At 55.1% G+C, this 16,394-nt stretch overlaps 7 protein-coding genes across 7 annotated transcripts; 3 read left to right on the forward strand and 4 right to left on the reverse strand.

Annotated features, from left to right (window-relative positions):
- Window positions 1–932: 932 nt before the first annotated feature.
- On the reverse strand, window positions 933–1,798 carry BDY24DRAFT_418904 (uncharacterized protein; the record flags this gene model as incomplete). Its single annotated transcript, XM_076643905.1, has 3 exons — window positions 933–1,160; window positions 1,317–1,584; window positions 1,677–1,798. 3 exons carry the CDS (start codon window positions 1,796–1,798, stop codon window positions 933–935), a joined length of 618 nt encoding a protein of 205 aa, XP_076492557.1.
- A 94-nt stretch (window positions 1,799–1,892) lies between these two features.
- Window positions 1,893–2,764, forward strand: BDY24DRAFT_219566 (uncharacterized protein). The gene is made up of 3 exons (XM_076636554.1): window positions 1,893–1,973; window positions 2,063–2,275; window positions 2,399–2,764. Exons 1-3 carry the CDS (start codon window positions 1,962–1,964, stop codon window positions 2,606–2,608), a joined length of 435 nt encoding a protein of 144 aa, XP_076492558.1. The 5' UTR covers window positions 1,893–1,961; the 3' UTR covers window positions 2,609–2,764.
- A 1,190-nt stretch (window positions 2,765–3,954) lies between these two features.
- BDY24DRAFT_403301 (uncharacterized protein) lies at window positions 3,955–5,261 on the forward strand. Its single transcript, XM_076642350.1, has 4 exons — window positions 3,955–4,324; window positions 4,406–4,472; window positions 4,559–4,895; window positions 5,016–5,261. Exons 1-4 carry the CDS (start codon window positions 4,233–4,235, stop codon window positions 5,213–5,215), a joined length of 696 nt encoding a protein of 231 aa, XP_076492559.1. The 5' UTR covers window positions 3,955–4,232; the 3' UTR covers window positions 5,216–5,261.
- Window positions 5,262–5,373: 112 nt separating this feature from the next.
- PCM1 (phosphoacetylglucosamine mutase PCM1) lies at window positions 5,374–7,876 on the reverse strand. The gene is made up of 5 exons (XM_076642855.1): window positions 7,729–7,876; window positions 7,123–7,666; window positions 6,364–6,927; window positions 5,713–6,235; window positions 5,374–5,586 (listed from the first exon to the last, which is right to left on the reverse strand). Exons 1-5 carry the CDS (start codon window positions 7,824–7,826, stop codon window positions 5,534–5,536), a joined length of 1,782 nt encoding a protein of 593 aa, XP_076492560.1. The 5' UTR covers window positions 7,827–7,876; the 3' UTR covers window positions 5,374–5,533.
- A 1,424-nt stretch (window positions 7,877–9,300) lies between these two features.
- On the reverse strand, window positions 9,301–11,148 carry BDY24DRAFT_333141 (uncharacterized protein; the record flags this gene model as incomplete). Its single annotated transcript, XM_076637142.1, has 6 exons — window positions 9,301–9,408; window positions 9,505–9,663; window positions 9,742–9,797; window positions 10,362–10,446; window positions 10,690–10,856; window positions 11,055–11,148. Coding segments are annotated over 6 exons (669 nt in total), but the record flags the coding sequence as incomplete, so codon positions are not given.
- Window positions 11,149–13,589: 2,441 nt separating this feature from the next.
- Window positions 13,590–14,606, forward strand: BDY24DRAFT_403308 (uncharacterized protein). Its single transcript, XM_076642351.1, is given in 5 exon segments — window positions 13,590–13,650; window positions 13,663–13,803; window positions 13,897–13,979; window positions 14,125–14,156; window positions 14,313–14,606. 4 exon segments carry the CDS (start codon window positions 13,741–13,743, stop codon window positions 14,513–14,515), a joined length of 381 nt encoding a protein of 126 aa, XP_076492562.1. The 5' UTR covers window positions 13,590–13,650; window positions 13,663–13,740; the 3' UTR covers window positions 14,516–14,606.
- Window positions 14,607–15,063: 457 nt separating this feature from the next.
- BDY24DRAFT_418910 (uncharacterized protein) lies at window positions 15,064–15,867 on the reverse strand (the record flags this gene model as incomplete). The annotated part of the gene is made up of 4 exons (XM_076643906.1): window positions 15,064–15,154; window positions 15,252–15,361; window positions 15,448–15,510; window positions 15,721–15,867. The coding sequence occupies 4 exons, from the start codon at window positions 15,865–15,867 to the stop codon at window positions 15,064–15,066; spliced, it is 411 nt and encodes a 136-aa protein (XP_076492563.1).
- Between the last annotated feature and the right edge of the window lie 527 nt (window positions 15,868–16,394).

Raw genomic sequence — 16,394 nt, forward strand, 5'->3', positions numbered from 1 at the left:
GAGGGAGTTGAGAGGGATGAGGTACGCCGGCGACGAAGCTCTGATGTTGCTGCTGATGAGGGCGAGCTCCGACCATCTGAGCTTGAGCTGGAGGAGGTTGCTGGCCGTAGTAGGGTTGATATCCTGCCGAAGCTACTGGAGGAGGCGCTCCGTATCCGCACCCAGCTTGAGGAGGAGGGGCTTGCTGCTGCTGAGGATACTGCCATCCCTGCTGCTGCTGCTGTTGAGGGGGAGGAGGTTGAGGTTGAAAGGAGGAAGGAGGCGGGAGTTGTCCGTAACTTGGTTGCTGCTGTGGATAGTGCTGTTGTTGAGGAGGAGGCTGAGCGTAGTAGCCTTGAGGAGGAGGTGGTGGTGGTGCAGATTGATATGGATCTAGGAAGAAGAAAACAAGATGATGATGTCTGGTCAGCGAGGGAGGAGAAGAAGGGAAGGAGAGGAGAGCGTGTTGAGCTCGACACCCAACAATGGAACTGACAAGGCTGCTGGTATACGGGTTGGCCTGGACCTTGAGACATCGAGTCGAGAAGAAGAGAGGTATCCAAGAAGTGGGAGAAAATGAAACGGGCAAAAGAGTTGGGAGAAAAAGGGGAGGGGAAGCTGAAAGTTGAGGTCGACGTTGAGGGGAGGGAAGAGGAGGAGGTGCGACGGACTTCTGCTTCTTGGCCTTGGTTACGCGACCCTTCTTGATTTTTCGTCTTCGCCCCTCTTCGATGAGATACTCAGAGTACAGAGCTCGAACCAGGCAGGAGGATTTCCAAAAAAAAAGTCGTGAGACAACGACCAAACCCCTTCTCACGTCGCTCCTCATCTTCGGCTCCCTTTCCACAATCTCTCCTTTCCCTCGAAGCTTTTCACTTCCACTCAGTGCACTTATATGAGCAGAAGCTATACATCAGCCTTCGAAAAAGCCCTATTGAGCTCAACCCCGTAGATCAAGCTGCTCCGAAAGCCCAACTCTTCAAGATCCCCCAGTTCCCCTTCCACCAGTCCTTCATCCACTGCTTCTGCTTCGGCTCCTCTTGAATCAACCAGGACTTGTAGAACTCTGCCAGTCGATCCTCCTTCCGATCCTCCTCCGCTTGCGTTGGTGGAGTCGACATGGGCGGTAGGCTGGCCATCGCCTCGGAGAGAGCAGCAGCGAAACGGATGTTGTTGGACGCCTGGTTTCGAGAGGAGAGAAGGGAAATCCAGTCAGCATGAGAAAGAAGGATGAGCGTCTGAGCTTCCTAGTTGAGAATGGAGGTACGGTCGAACGGGAGGGAGAGAAGAGAAGAGGAGACGGGAAGAAGAAGGAGGGAAGGAAAGGTAGAGCTCACCCAAAAGTCGTTGTTGAACTTGTCGAGCTTCTCCCTCTGAACCCTATAAGCTGCTTGCCCTGCAGTCTCGTCTCCTTCCCTAGGGAACTCTCCTGGCGAGTAGTGTAGCGAACCTTGAGATGGCGTTAAGCGAGAAGGGAGAGGTGTTCGTGACGAGGAGGCGGAGGAGGACGAGGAGGGAGAAGGAGAGGTGTAGGAAGGAGTTGGCCTTGGAGCGTTGGGAGTGACCTTGTAGATGATCGGACGGATGTTGGAGATAGGATCAGGTCTGTTAAGATAAGGAAATGAGCTCGGTCAGCTTGAATCAAGTCTGCAGAAGGGTAAAAGGGAGAAGGAGGAGGTAGGAGGAGGAGGACGTACGGTCCGACGAGGTCGACGTGAGGAGCCTTGGGATTCACCGCAAAGTCTGGGACGTTGGAGCGACGTGGACGAGGAACGGCAGCGGTGGCTGTTAAGCGGGGGAGAGAGAGTCGAAGAGACATGATGAAGAGGAAAGAAAGGGAAGAGAGGGGAGGGGCACGAAGGAGATGGAAGTTGGGAGGGAGGGAGGACTCCTCTTCTCTTCTCCAACCACATTTCTCGTTTCGGTCAACTTTTCAAAACAGGTCATCTTTCCTAGCATCACATCGTTCTAAGCTCTCAAGCATGACTTCCGTTGTGAGTATCTATCTTCCTTTTCTTCGGGACGAGGCTCGAGCTGAAGCTCTCCTTTATTCTGTCCTCCTTCTTCTCGCCTTCCCTCCCAGATCCCCTCCTCTCGCATCCTTCGCTCCTCCCATGGCAAACGACTTCAAGCCATCCCTTGGGAGACGCTCCAGCACATCTTCTCCTACTGCGATCAAGCCAGTCTCTTCGCTATCTCGCTCGTCTCGTTCGGATGCTGGGAACTCGCGGGCCCTCTCCTTTACGAGAACGTCGAGATCACGTCCTTGGACGGACTCGCCTCCCTCTTCTTCATCGTGAGTTTGAAACTTGCTCTAACCATGCTTCGAGATAGAATCTCAGAGGTTTCTGGCAGAGTGTCGCACTCCTGCTGAAGCTCTAAGGGCTGACCTTCTTCCTCCCATCTCTCCTCTTCTCAGAAAGTCGTCCCTTCCTCCCCTCGTCTCGCCCACACAACCTCCCTCTTCTCTCGAATTCGAACTCTCACCTTAGACGTCAACAATTGGAAGCAGCAGAGAGGACCCTACTTCGATTCTCCGGACGTCGACGAGGAGGACCGAGATGACTTCGATGCCGTCGCTTTGCAACACCCTCACCGCCTTCTCGCCTTCCCCTCGAGTCCCTCATAATCCCTTCCAATGGGCAGACGATCTTTTCCTTCTTCGGCTGGTACTGCATCCAACTCTTCCCTCATCTCAATCCCGCCGAGGTGGTTCATCAGGAATCCGTTCGACGCCCTTTCCTCGATTGGTCTCTGGACTGCTTCACACTTCCCACGTCCTTCTTCGCTCACTGGACCCAACTTCGACGCGCCGTTCATGCTGGATATGCTGTCATCGTGCTTCCTCATCAATGGGACGGCCGTCAACAAGACCCTCTTTACTCGTTTTGGTCTCCTCCCGCTGGAGAAGAGAAGAGGGCGTTCGAGCTCGTCTTTGAGATGATGTACGGGTACGAGAGTTTTAGACGCAGGTGGGCTAGCTTGGAGGATCGCCTCAAGAAGTCAGGATTAGTGAAGGGACTCGTGGAAAAGGTTGATTTGAAGGTCGTGTTGAAGGTGCTGGAGGAGGATCAGGAGATCGTTCAAGCAGAGGTTCTTCAGCTCCCAGGGTGGATGAGTAAATTGGTGGAGATGGAGGTACTCTAGCTGCTTTTTTCTTGTAGTCGAGCTTTGATGGTCTTCGCTTTGCTGAACATTGATCGGGAGAAAACCTCGAGAATCGCGACGCGACGCGTCTTCGTCTCGACCTCTCTTCCCCGCCAGCTTTCGTACCGCAAAGAACTCCTTGGGCATGAACTTCAGTCCAAGCTTAGTACACATCATGTTCCCCCTTGTCTCGAGTTCTGAACCGAGCAGAAATTCGCTCTTTTCGTCGCTGCGCCCTCTCAAATTCGAGCTCACCTCACCTCTCCCTCCCTTCCTCCTCCTTCCTCCCAACCGCTCGCCCTCTCCCCCTCCTCCTTTTTCTCTCCTCTTCTTCTGCTATGGCTCGCCCCTCCTCCAGCAACAAAGCCTCAGGCTCTTCCTCCTCTTCCTCTCTCGGCAAACGCAAACACGCTGCTCGACCTCCTCCCACCGCCTCTCCTTCCTCCGCCTCGAGCTCAGGCTCGATCGAAGCTGACTTCTCCGAAGGAGACGACGAAGACGATGGTCTCGGAGAGCTCGAGGATTCGGAGGAGGACGAGTTCGAGGAGGATCGACAGAACCCTTCGAGGGTAGCCGTGTGGGAGGACGACGAGGGAGAAGGGAGCGAGGAGGAGGAGTCGGACGAGGACGACGAGGAGGATCAGGCGGGAGAGGATTCTGAAGAGGAAGGAAGGCAGCAGCAGCCTGTGGGGAGCAAGGATAAAGGGAAAGGGAAAGCTACTGAGCTGGTGAGTCTTGTTTGTAGCAGAAGGAGGGAGGAAGAACTGAGACTGAAGGAGTGAGCTCAAAGCTGACCTTTTCCCCTTCCTTCCTTCCTTGCTTCTCGTTCTTCAGGCTCGACTTCAAAATGGTGAGCTCCGATCTTTTATTTCTATATACCGCTCATCTCAAGCTCATGTTTTCCTCCTCTCGTTCCTACAGATCTTCGTTCCCTCCCTCTCGCCACCCTCCTCCGAGCTCAACGAAACCTCCCTGACCCTCAAGACGGTTCCGATTCCGAGAACGACGACGGAGACGAGCAGGACGACGAGGAGGACGAGGAGGAAGATCCTGAAGCTCAAAAGAAGGAGCGAGTAGCTGAAGCTCGAAGGAAGCTCGCAGAGTTGATGAGGATCAAGAAGGGAGGAGCTCCCGAGGAGGAGCAGCAGAGGAAGGAGAGGGAGAGGAAGGTGCTGCAGAAGAGGAGTGACAAGCATGCGTGCGTAGAGCTTCTCGAGCTTGTACGGGAAAGGTTACGAGGTGGTAGAGAACTGATTCTTTGAGCTTCTGGTTTATGCAGACCTACGGAAGTCAGCTCGAAACGTCAAGTGTCGAGGAAACGAGTTGTCGTCGAGGTTGAGAAAGTCGTTCGTCCTTTCGTCTTGTCCCCCTATCTCTCTCGCTCCCCTCTTCCGTGCTTACTTCTCCCTCTCTCTCTCCTTCGTCTTCCCAGGAGCGACGAGACCCCCGGTTCTCCTCCCTCTCCGGCTCCCTCGACCCTCACCTTCACTCCAAAGCCTACGCCTTCATCCCCGACCTCCTCTCCAACGAACTCTCCACCCTCCAAGCCTCCCTCAAGGTCGCCCGCAAAGCCGTCCTCTCCGCGCCTCGGGTGGAGCGAGCGGAGAAGGAAGCGGACGTGGAGCGGATCGAGGCCGAGCTCGGGAGGGTGCGAACGAGGAAGGAGAGGGAGGCGAGGGAGAGGAGGGAGAGGGACGCGCTGGGTGGGTGGAAGAGGGAGGAGAGGGAGAAGAGGAAGGAAGGGAAAGGGGAGTGGCATATGGGAGATGGTGAGTGGGCTCGGGGTCCTTGTCTTTGTGCGAGGAGAGAGCCTCGACGCGTTGCTGACCGACCTTCTTTCTGCTCCTTTCGTCTCCTTCTTTTCCTTTTCGTTCCTTTGTTTCCCTCAGCCGAGAAGAAACGGCTCCTCGCAACCGCCAAGCACACCGCCTTGCTCGCTCAGGGAGGTCAGTACGCCGTCAAGAAGTCGCTCGACAAGAAGATCAAGAAGCAGGACGGCAAGGAGAAGAAGTCTCGTCCCCGAGGACTTGGGTTCGGTGGGGATTCCGCTGGCGGCCATGGCGGGGACAGGAAGCGGGTTAAGATGTAGAGGGAGTCTTTGTTGGGCTCAGGTTCTTCTTTGATGACTTTCTTGGGTCTCGTCTTCTTGTTCAGAAAAATCGAAACGAAGGGAAGTGGAGATGCGTCGAATCGAGTTCTTCTTTCTTTCCTCTCTCCTTTGCTCTTTCCGAAACGCTGGTCGTCGAAGCCAGGAAAAGAAGCAAGAACTGGATCGATGATCTATTCGAAAGAGTAGTCTAGCTAAGCGAAGAAGAAACGAGAAAACAAAGAAGGAAGACGGTCGTGAATGAAAGCAAAAAGGGCGAGAGATCGAAACGCAAACGAGAAGCGAGTCTTGTTTTTGGATCTACTGCTGAGCACTAGCCTCCTCGACGATCTGCGAGACTCGAAGAGCGAGTTCTGGTAACGAAGAGAGAGCGAAGAAAAAGAGAAACGAAGCCGTCAGGTCAGAATTCTCGATTTCGAACGCGTCCTTCCTTCCCTCCCCTCGCCCACAAAAACCCCAAGAAAAACAAAGCCACTCACCCTCCGCATGACTCCCACTCACCGCCTCCGCATACACCCTCACGCAATCCTCGGTCCCACTCGGTCTCACGAACGCCCTCCCTCCTTCGTACTTCCTCGTCTCCTCCTCAATCTTCTCCTGCACTCCCCTCGGACTGACCAACCTCCTCTCCGCATCCTCTGTCCTAAACACCGTCCTATCCCTCACCAACACCTTCACCAGTCGGTTCGGCAGATCCTGGTAGGACGCGTCCCACTCCCTCGGACCCCAGCCTCGATGGAGGAGGATGGTGAGGATGAGCAAGAGGTCCGAGAGGGCGTCTCCGATGGCTTGGTTGACGAGCAAGGAGAGCTGGGTGAGGTGGGAGAGGGCGGTGGCTTGGGCTGGGGTGGAGGGTTGGTGGGTTTGGAGGAGGAGGAGGAAGGAGGGCGAGAAGAGGACGGTTCCGTGGCCGTTGGCTTCAAAGTAGACGCCGATGGAGTAGCGTTCGGCGGCGTGGTGGAGGTGTTTGACTCCCGTGGGGACGCAGGTGACGGGGAGACGCTGAGGGAAGGCGGGGTGGGAGAAGAGGAAAGGAGAAGCGAAAGGAAGGTCAGCTTTCGACGCGTCTCGATCTCGAACTCGAGCTCGCTCCTCCTTCAGTCCCTTCGATAGAGCGAGGATCGACTGACCTCCTTCAAATACCTCGTCGAGCTCCCGTTCGCATAAGCAGTCTGCACCACCCCGACCTCGACTCCCCCCTCTCTCTCCCCAGCTCCCTCCCCGGGCCCATCCTCCTCCTCCTCCTCCTCCTCCCTCTCGCTCCCACTCGCTCCCTTCCCGCCATCCAACCCCGCCTGCTTCACCAAATCCACAAAGAACCCTGCCGCCAACGCTGCCTGCTTGTCGCCATCGAGCAACCTGAACTCTCCCGTCTTCTGCTCGAGGTAGTAGAAGATGATCCTGTCGGCGTCGCCGTCGAACGAGCACGCGAGTCTCCCTGGAACGAGCGCGGAGGCGGAAGGCGGGAGGAGGACGGGAGGTAGTTTCTGGTTGGTTTTGACGTAGTCGGCTCCGGAGTTGTGGTTGAGTAAAGAAGGGGTCGAGGTCGAGGTCGAGACGGGCGTGAGCGTGATGGAGGGGGGTTTGGAGGAGGACGAGGAGGTGAGGAAAGGGAGGAACTGGGAGAGAGCGGTGGCTCCGACGCCGTTGGCGCAGTCGACGAGGATGGGAGTGGAGATGGGGGATTTGGATTCCTGAGAGGGGAAAAAAAAAATCGAAGAAGGAGGAGAAGAAGGAGGTCAGCGAAAGAGAAAACGAGAAGGAAAGGAAGGAGAGAGTCGAAGCTCATCGCTCGTTCGCTCGTTCCTTTCTTTCCATCTCCCTTCCCTCCACCCTACAGCCTCCCCAACGACCTCTCGAATACTATATAGAAAATGAATTCTACTCACTGTCAACTTCCTAAACGCCCCTGCCATCTTCTGATAATACCCCTCGACGGTCGGTTTCCCATACTCCTCGACTCCTCCTTTCCCAACCGTATTCAAACACCTCACCAGATAATGCAACACGGGAGTCGTGACCACTCCTACATCTCCTCCCTTCTCGCCGTTCCCAAGTTGAATCTCTTCCTCCTCCAAGCCCATCGCTCTCAGTCCATCCTTCAACGCCTCGTTCAACGCTTCTCCTGAAGGTCTCGTATCCCTCCCAAACACCACCTTCGCCTTCACCTTCAGATCAATCTTGAGGGAATCCACCAGATGCTGAACCGCAGTCACCAGCTGATCGTCGGGAGTGTTGGCCAAAGCGGCAGCGTGAACTTCCCAGGAGGACTCGAGCATCTCTCCTCGAGGGTCGACGAGTTTGACGCCGTTGTCCTGAGGAGGGTTGTGCGAGGCCGTGATCATGATGCCGATCGTTTTACCGAGCAGTTTCTTGGATCGGAGGACGGAGAGGAGTCCCGTTCGGTAGAGAGCGCAGGGGAGGAGGGTGGCTCTAGGGAGGAGGGTCAGCGAGAGAGAGAGAGGAAGGAGGGAGAGAGGAGCTGGCGAGCTCACTTGGTTCGGAATCCAGCGGTACCGAACGAGTACTCGTACCCTGCAGGTTTAGGGTACTTGGCTGAACCAGCGAGGATGGCAGAAGAGTTGAGAGACATCGGGCAAAAAACGTGGAGCGAGAAGGAGGGGAGAGGGAGAGGGAGAAGAGGGAGATGGGAGGGTGAAAGCGAAACGAGTCTTGACTTCAGCTCGTCACCACTTCTTGCTTAACGACGAATTTCCATCAAGCTTCAAATTTTGTCAACGTTGAGAAGAGGAAGCTAAGAGGACAGTTCGTGAGCTTCTCATCAAAAAAAAAATTCCTGCTCGAATCGACTCGAGGAAGTTCACGTCTCCGCGTCCCTCCTCTCTTCCTCTCCCGTCGAATCGAAAGAGCAAAAGCATTTCAGAGCACACATACGCAGAAAGAAAGGAAGGACTAAACGATATAGAAAGGGGGAAGAGATAAGGCAAGGTAGGCGCCTGAGGTGCAATCGTGGTTGTGCGGGCCCAAAGAAGGAGGAGAAAGAGGCTACAAAGAAAAAGGAAAAAAGGGGACGATGCTGAGAACGGACTAAGAGAGAGCATGCGAGAAAGGCAGAAACGAGAGCAAGGGAGAAAGTGTACGGTGTGGTAGAGAGAGATGCGAAAAAGGAAAACGAGCTGTAAGAGGTTAAAGTATGTGGGAAAAATGTGGTTTGGATTAAGAGAAAAAGATTGGAGAGATGAGAATGCAAAAAGGCGACGCGAACGAGAGAAGAGACCGAAGCTGAAACCCAAGAAGATACGAGAGAGAGAAAGAGACAACCGAGAACGAGCACTAGCAGAAGAGGGAAAGACCTGAAACATATGTGAGGAGTGGGGAGTGGGAGTGGGAGGAAACAGATGAGGAGAGAGGAAACAAACGAAACGAAACGCAAGACGAGCAAACGCGATCAAGTGCGGAGTAGACAAACAACGACGACCTCCTTCTCCTAGAAGGATGTGAAGCGAGCCTCCTGGCTCTCCCTACCCACTCTCCACCTCTCCTCCGAAAGGACTGAAGGTCCCCATCCCTCCCTTCCAGTCCTGATGAACGCTCGTCGACAGGAATCCTCTCGTGCTCGCTGGACTCTGCGTGAGCATCGCCGACGACGAGGGAGAGGATCCGAAGTGCGAGTGGGACGACGACGAAGAGAGGTACTCCGGGTTGGGAGGCGACGAGTGGCGTTCGAAGGCTGAAGCTCCTCCAGTCGAACGAGGAGGGACGGCCGACGACCGAGCGGGAAGAGGGAGGCCAGCGGCGAACGAAGTGGGAGGAGAGAGGGAAGCGTGATGCTGATGGTGATGATGGTGGTGGTGGTGGTGTTGAGGTTGTTGAGAGGAGGTAGCCGACGAGTCCGAGTGGAAGGTCGTTTCGATGGGCGAGCCAAGGGCGGGATGAGGAGGACTCGAGAACGAACTGGGTCCTCCTCCGCTGCTCGAAGTGGTCGACGACGATGTTCCGTGGATCTGAGACGACGAGCCTGGAATCGACGTGGGTGCCGTTGGAACGCCTGAGATGGTCGAGGAGGAGGTGGTGGAAGAAGTGGTGGTGGGAGGTCCTCGTTGGCCGAGAGGATGTTTGGAGTACGAGAGTCGGATTCCTCCCTTGACGAATCCGCCGAGGTTGTCTCCGTAGAGATCTCTGAGAGCGACGGAGGCAGTGGTAACGTCCTCGAACTGGTAAGGGAGAAAGAGGAAGAAAGAGGAGAAGGTCAGGATGCATCGAACGCGATCGAGACGAGGCGACGAACGAAGAAAAGAGACTGCACGAACCTCGACGAAACACATCGGTCCGTTGCTCTTCTGCCTGAAGCTCATTCGACGGAAGCCTTCGCATCGACTGAAGAGAGCTCGAAGAGCGTCCTCGAGGTGGGTCGAAGGATGGGTAGGAGGAGGAGACGTTGGGAGGTTTCCGACGTAGAGGGTGTTGATCTGCGAAGATGACGGAAAACCAAGAGGTCAGCTAAGTTTTTCCCTCGAAAAGAGTTGAAGGACGACGATTTGACTCACAGGTGGGTTCATGTCTGCTGGATTGCTCGTCCGAGGCAAACCCCTCGAAGCCTTCTCTCCTCCGGCCCTTCCCAAACTCGAACTCGCACTCCCAGGTCCAGTATCCTCTCCAGACGTAGCTCCTCTCCCTCCTCCTCCTCCGACTACGATAGGTCCCGTCGTACTCCCATCGATTCCTCCTCCAGGTCTTCCTTCTCCCATCTCGTTCTCTCCCTCACTGAAGACCTCGGCCGCTTCCGACGCATCTGGGAGACCACTTTCGAATCCTCGTCTCGAAGGTTGTGCATGTTGAGGACGAGAAAGGGATCGGGTTCGAGGAGCGGGTTGCTGCTGTTGTTGATAGCTCGAAGGGAGAGCGGCAGAGGGAGGAGGGGAGAGGAGAAGGATGTCGTCCTCTCGAACGTAACGAGACGAGGGATCCGAGGACTGAGGGTAGGAGTGATGGTTGGGAGGAGAAAGAGGGAAGTGGCGTTGTTGAGGTTGAGATTGAAGACGGGAGTCGAACTGGTGTCGGGAGGGAGGAAGAGGAGTTTCCGTTTGGGATGACGAAGGAGCATATCGAGGAGAGGATGGATCCGACGAGGACGATAGCGAAGAAGCAGGTCGAGAGGATGGTCCACCTTGGTTGGATTCGAAGGCTTGGGAGGGGTAGGGGTAGGATTGGGGTCGAGAGTGAGGTTGGTTCGAGGTCGAGGCGAAGGGTTGCTGTTGGGTCGAAGTTGATCCTCCTCCTGCTGCCGAGTTCGACCAGTCACCTCCTGGGTAACCTCCTGCTCCTCCTCCAGGTCCGAACGAATCCAATCTCCCTCTCGAGAGAGCGCTCGTCCCAGGGATCGCACCAGTTCCAGCTCCCGACGCGGCGAGACTCAACAACGACCCTCCGATGATCTGTCCGATCCCTCCTCCAGCTCCTCCTCCGCCTCCAGCGAGAGGCTCGTCTCCTCCGACTCCGCGGCGAGTGTGAAGGTTCTTCTTGGCCATCTCAGCCTTGAGGACGCTCGCTCGATCGACGTCGACCTTCCTCCCTTGCAACGCGTCCCTCGCCTCGAGAGCGGCTTGACGCGTCCGGAACTTGGCGAATCCGATGATCTGACGTCGTCCTCCTGGGAGACCTCCTGCACCTGCACCGATTCCTCCGAGTCCGAAGCCGGCGAGAGCTGGGTTGGAGGTAGGGTCGTGGTAGAGGTCGAAGGGAGCGGACGGATCGAGGAAGTGAGCTTGAGGACCGTAGTAGTACGAGTTGAGCTCGGCGTTGGACGGAGGAGAGAGTGGGTTGGGAGAGGGGAGAGGAAGTCCGGTGGTAGAAGAGAGACCTCCTGATGAAGGTAAGGGAGGAGGGAGTTTGAGAGTGGCGGCCTCGAAGTCTCGACAGAAGGTGAACATGTTCTGGAACTCTCGCTCCTGCAAGATCGAGACAGGGAAAGGTGTCAGCTTCGCGACTCTCGTGTAGACGGGCGATCGATATAGAGAGGCATCTGGGCTTCGAAAGAAAGGGTACGAACCTGCATGTCGTCTGGGAACCCGACGACGAAGATCGTGCTGATCTCTTCCTCGATCTCGCCACGACCTCCACCAGCTCCCTGCTGCAACCCATCCAATCCTCTCGTCCCGTTCAACCTCCCGAACGATCCTGGGAACCTTCCGCCAGCTGCCAACAACGGGTTCACTCCACCCATTCCGACGGGGAGGCCGAGGGAGTTCGCCATCGTGACTGGGATGAGCGTTTGAGGAGGCAGTTGCTGCTGCTGCTGCTGATGTTGCTGAAGAGGAGGCTGTTGTTGCTGCTGACGTGAAGAAGGGAACTGCTGCTGGTTGAGGGAGGATGGATGGCTGCTGCCTTGGAGGGAGGATTGGGCCGAGTAGAGGGGGTCTGGAGGACGCTGGTGCTGAGCTGGAGGGTAGTAGGGAGAGGGTGGAGGGTACAGGTTGGTATCCGAGTCGGGTGGGAAGGGTAGAAGGTTGGGATTGGAGGATGACCCTGCCTGAGGGTGATTGGGAGAGGAAGGTGGAGGAGAGGAGTGTCGAGGAGGAAGGGAGTACTGAGCTTGAGGTTGATAGGGATTCTGCTGTCCTCCCGACGACTCCATGGGACCGTAGTAACCGCCATTCCCTCCTCCTGGACCGTTGCTAAAGCCTCGAGCATGATCTCCGTTCATTCCGTGCGAGAAGGAGGATGGATGCTCGTCTGATGTTGACCTCCCGTATCCTCCGCTTCGCTCGAAGTCGAACTCGTGCTGATGCTGGTCGTCCTCGAAGGCTGGTCCGTCCTCCCTGAGGATGATCCCTCTCTGGTACTGATGTGGATGGTACTGAGGATGAGGTTGCGCGAACTGATGAGGATGTTGTTGTTGTGGATGCTGCTGGAGGTTGGGAGTTCGAGAGGGAGAACCACCGTTGATCCCGTCCAAGGACTGGAGAAGGTCTCGTCCAATGAAGGAGATGGGGTCGTCTCCGGGAGTGTGAAGCATCGAAGTTCGAAGCTCCTGGGGGTGTAGATGCTGTGGTTCGAAGATGAGGAGTGGATGGGAGGATTTACGCGAAGGATGGACGAAGGAACGAGTCGAGGGAGGGCAGGGGAGGAAGGAGGTCGAAGGGCGGAGTTGAGCTGGGAGGGTGACGAGGACACGGAAGAGAGCCGATGGAAAAGCTGGATCAAAGGGAACGAGGGAGGGAGATGCTGGAGGATTCGAATAAGGAGAGAAGACGATGCTCGCCAACTCGAGGGGAGGGAGAGAGGTGGACGTTGAGGGATTCTGCTTGAACTGGAAGGTGAGCTCTCTCCTCTCCCTCGATCTCTCCTTCCTCTTCAGGAGGAAAGAGGACAAGATGGCCCATTGCTCTCCATCCTCCTTCAGATACCTCGCCAGTTATGGTACTGAGAGAAAGCCAGGACCTCTGAGATTCCAACAAACAAAAAAAAAACGGCTCACTATTCCACAAGAGCCTAAAAACCCTTCTCGATGCCGACGACCTCTCCCTTGGATCCTCCCTAGCTCCCTCTGTGCCCTATGGCCTCCCTAGTGCCCCTTATCGAGTGACTGAAGCTGTAACTGTAAAGAGGGTGATCCAAAGGGTGGAGATGGGGAAGATCAAGGTAAATTTGAGTTGAAAGGGGAGGAAGGGGAGTGAGAGGCGGTGGGGAGGAGAGGCACACTTAGCTTGTAGCTCAATTCTGAATCTCTTGCCCTCCTCGCAACCTTCCCTTCCCACCCTAGCGTAACGTTACAGCGTTTTCCTTGAGCTCGCTAGCAGCTCTGGAGTGCGATCTTGATTTCGGTGTAATTTTCGTTCTCGAGGAAACTTTTAAAGCGCAGAAGGGAGGGCGAGAAAGAGACATCTCGCTCTTGCACTTTCAAGAGAAGAGATCGCCCTTCACTTCTTGATCGAGGCCCATCAAATTCTAAGGAAAGCTGCTAGAGGAACGAACGATGATGTCGAGCAGCATTCGAGAGAAAGTGATCGACCTGTTCTTGCTTGGGAAGAGTCCATACAGGAAACGAAAGCTCAACGTCCGGCCCTTCACCTTCGCTTCCTTCCTCTCTCAACTCCGTCCTCCCTCCTTCCAACCTTATCCTGAACCAAAAATCACAAGCTCAGCACGTCCTTCATGTGAGCTCCCCCTCAGCACGCTGCGTTTCTTCCCAAAAACTGCCTACTCGCGGCAGCTCTCTCCTTCCCTCGGCTGAACCTCGCTCGTCTCCTCCCTTCCTCCCTCCTCTCCTGCTCGTTCAACTTCCTCCAGGAGATTTCTGTCACAGAAACCACTGCCCAGCGGACTCTTGAAGATCTCTCGTGGGCGATGAGCTAGCTGATGGAGGTATTCGGGATTCAAGAAGAAGGAGGAAGGTCGACGTTGTGGTCAATCTCTCCTCTCCCTCCCTCCCTCCCTTTCCCTTTCCCTTGGACAGGCTGCCCCGTGCTCGACGTCACTTTCACTTTCTCCCTCCCTTCCCTTCTTCCTTCTTCCCTCCCAACCATCACCCTCGCCTACTTCTCAAGATGCGATCCTTCGTCCTCCGAACAAGCATCCCCTCTTCCGTCTCCATCACCGTCAGAACCTCAGTGAGCTCCTCCTCCTTGCTCAAAAGGAGCTTCGTCCTCATCCGCTCACTCCCTCCACCATCTCCTTCCCTCTTCTTTTCCCCCTTCGTCCAGACTCTTCCATCCGTCACTACCAACTCCGTCAGATCCATGAGTACCGGAAACGAAGGAGCCGTCGCTAGCGACAGGGAATGGTCGTGCGTTCTTCATCTCTCTCGCTCATCCTTTGCTTCGTCCCTCCCTCCCTCCCTCCCTCCCGTCCCGAGCTTCTTTTTGTTTTCGTTTTCGTTTCGCTGACCTTGCTCTCCTTCTTTCGTTCATCCTCTCCGATCCGATCAACAGGAAGAGAGAACAGGCTGCCGAGGGAAGATACGGTTCGTCTCTCGCATCGCAATCTCTTGATCTCTCGACGAGTCGTCGAGCTCGACACCTTCCCTCCTCCTTTTCAACAAGCTGACCTTTCCCTCTCTCTCCCTTCCCCTTCCCTCCCCTTTTCGCTTTCCGTTCCTTCCATTCCAACCTTTCCTCAGCCCGAGAGCAAGAAGTCAAAGAGCTCAAGCACCTTCGAGCCAAGATCGAGCGACAGGAGAAGGATTTGGAGGTTGATTTGAAGGCTGCGACGGATGTTTTGGACGAGTCGATTCTGGAGAAGGAGAAGGAGATTGTGAGTCCATTTTCTCGGCTTTCCTGGTTTCTGGAGAAGGTGGGAGATCTGAGAGCTGAGTTGATTTGAGTTTGATTTTGGGGGGGGACGCAGAAGAAGCCTGATGAGAAGAAGCCTTGAGGGAGGAGAGGGTTTGCGCGCGTTGAGTTGGAGTAGGAAGATTTTTGAGGCTTGATGGTTTCTCTTTTCGCTCTTCTTATGTACTTCTATGATGATTCTTGAACGTTCAGCTCTGTGTCCAAAAGGGAGGTTGAGAGGTGTTCGAGGGTTTTCGTCTAGTTCGATTTCGCACTGGCTCGTTTCAGGTCGAAATTGTGTCGACCAACGAGGCTTCTTTCTCGTATAGAAAGAAATACACATGCGAATTGAAGGCTAAGAGTTAAGCAACAGAGGAGAAGAGAAAAGTAACGAGCTAGACTAGTGAAGAGGCTCCAAAAGTTGAGATCCCTGCGAATCGGGAACGCGACTCTCGCCAGAGCCACTTCCCATCGACGCATCCCTATAGGTTCTCTTCCACTTCGCCCTTGATCTCGTTTTAGACATAACTAGATCGTCTCCATCTTCTCGATCCTCGTCGTCTTCGACATCCCTGTCGTGCTCACCCTCGTCCTCCTCCCTCAACCGTCCTTCTTCAAGGCAGCGACCTCCTTTTGGGATTTGGCGAGAGCATCTTGGGAAGTCTTGGTCTGAGAAGCGAGATCTTGAGACCTGCATTCGGAGGGAGAAAGAAGGAGAACGTCAGCGAAGTCGAATAGAGAACGACGCGTCGCTTCGAGTGAAGTCGACGAGGTCAGATCAAACTCACAGCTTCCTGAAAGTCGCCCTCTCCTTCTCAAGCATTCCATCGGCAGCCTTGACTCCAGCATCGAGAAGTCGGATCTGACCAGCCTGATCTAGCGAGACGGCTCGACGGGCCTGAAAAGAAGAAAGGAAAGAGAACGTGAAGTCAACTTCGACGCGTCGACGACGAGCAGACGGGGAAGAGAGTTGACGGGACTCACGTTATCGAGATCCTGAAGGTGACGAGCTAGGTTGAACCAAAACAGAGCGATGTCAGCGTTGATCTTCTCAAGCGGAAGGAAGCAGGAAACGTGAGCTCACCTGACTCGATGCTGCTGGGGCATTTTTTGGGTCTGGAGGAGTTGGTAGAGAATAGAGATTGAGCTGCTACAGAGCAAGCGGAAGGTTTTCTCGGGTCTGAGACTACTGTGTAGAAAGTTCCGTCCTAGCTTCCAATGTGATTTGCAAGTGTTCAGATATAGATTGGCCCTCACAGGAGTGGCAAATCCATCACCTGAGATTCCAAAAAGAACAACAAAGGAGGGTGCTGCTGAGGTTTGGAAGGAGAGATGAGCTTTTGGGGTAAGCCCTTTGCTAAAGTAACCTTGGGCTACTCCAGGTTGATAGATCTTATGATTCATCATCTGAGATTGAGGGAAGCAGAGAGGAAAAGGGGGGAAAGAGGTGGGAAAGAAGGAGAGAGGGAGAGAGGGAAGGAACAACAGAGGGAGATTCAAATAAAACGTAGAAGTTTGTCTGTATATACGAGCACAGCTAAGGCTGCTAAGATGTGTACAAGTCCCACAAACAGTCTCTACTGCCGTCTCACACACCTCAAAGAGCCGCTGCTGAGCTTGGGAGAAAGGTGGGGGAGGAGGGCTGAAAGAAGGGGCGCAACGTGAAGGTTCCCTCTCTCGCTCCCTCCCTCACCACCAGTAGAAGTCCAAATACGAAAAAGGAAGGACGTCACCCGGTGTAAAGCAGGTCGAGGAACACGCTGTTGAAGTCGGAATAACAAAAATCAACCCACAGATACCGTGAGAGCTCAAAGCGACGACCCCTTCCCCGTTCCCTCCCCTCCTTCGATCCAAACTCTCCCCCCGACCTCCCAGATCGACGGTGCAGCAGCAAAAATGAAACGTTAGCCCGACGGGGGGGTCGAACCCCC

The sequence above is a fragment of the Mrakia frigida genome (assembly GCF_051309035.1).
Source record: "Mrakia frigida strain ATCC 22029 unplaced genomic scaffold BDY24scaffold_45, whole genome shotgun sequence".
NCBI classification, from domain to species: Eukaryota; Fungi; Basidiomycota; class Tremellomycetes; order Cystofilobasidiales; family Mrakiaceae; genus Mrakia; species Mrakia frigida.

What these genes read in the sequence shown, in the direction of transcription:
- BDY24DRAFT_219566 (XM_076636554.1), top strand. An exon ending in TCGCCTCCCTCTTCTTCATC is followed by an intron (nt 2,276 to 2,398) that starts GTGAGTTTGAAA and finishes TCCTCTTCTCAG; the next exon opens with AAAGTCGTCCCTTCCTCCCC.
- BDY24DRAFT_403301 (XM_076642350.1), top strand. Translation starts at nt 4,233, where the DNA reads ATGAGGATCAAGAAGGGAGGAGCTCCCGAGGAGGAGCAGCAGAGGAAG. An exon ending in TCGTCGAGGTTGAGAAAGTC is followed by an intron (nt 4,473 to 4,558) that starts GTTCGTCCTTTC and finishes TCGTCTTCCCAG; the next exon opens with GAGCGACGAGACCCCCGGTT. An exon ending in GGAGTGGCATATGGGAGATG is followed by an intron (nt 4,896 to 5,015) that starts GTGAGTGGGCTC and finishes TGTTTCCCTCAG; the next exon opens with CCGAGAAGAAACGGCTCCTC.
- PCM1 (XM_076642855.1), bottom strand. Translation starts at nt 7,826, where the DNA reads ATGTCTCTCAACTCTTCTGCCATCCTCGCTGGTTCAGCCAAGTACCCT. An exon ending in ACCGCTGGATTCCGAACCAA is followed by an intron (nt 7,667 to 7,728) that starts GTGAGCTCGCCA and finishes CCTCCTCCCTAG; the next exon opens with AGCCACCCTCCTCCCCTGCG. An exon ending in GGGCGTTTAGGAAGTTGACA is followed by an intron (nt 6,928 to 7,122) that starts GTGAGTAGAATT and finishes TTCCCCTCTCAG; the next exon opens with GAATCCAAATCCCCCATCTC.
- BDY24DRAFT_403308 (XM_076642351.1), top strand. Translation starts at nt 13,741, where the DNA reads ATGCGATCCTTCGTCCTCCGAACAAGCATCCCCTCTTCCGTCTCCATC. An exon ending in GCTAGCGACAGGGAATGGTC is followed by an intron (nt 13,980 to 14,124) that starts GTGCGTTCTTCA and finishes TCCGATCAACAG; the next exon opens with GAAGAGAGAACAGGCTGCCG. An exon ending in GGCTGCCGAGGGAAGATACG is followed by an intron (nt 14,157 to 14,312) that starts GTTCGTCTCTCG and finishes ACCTTTCCTCAG; the next exon opens with CCCGAGAGCAAGAAGTCAAA.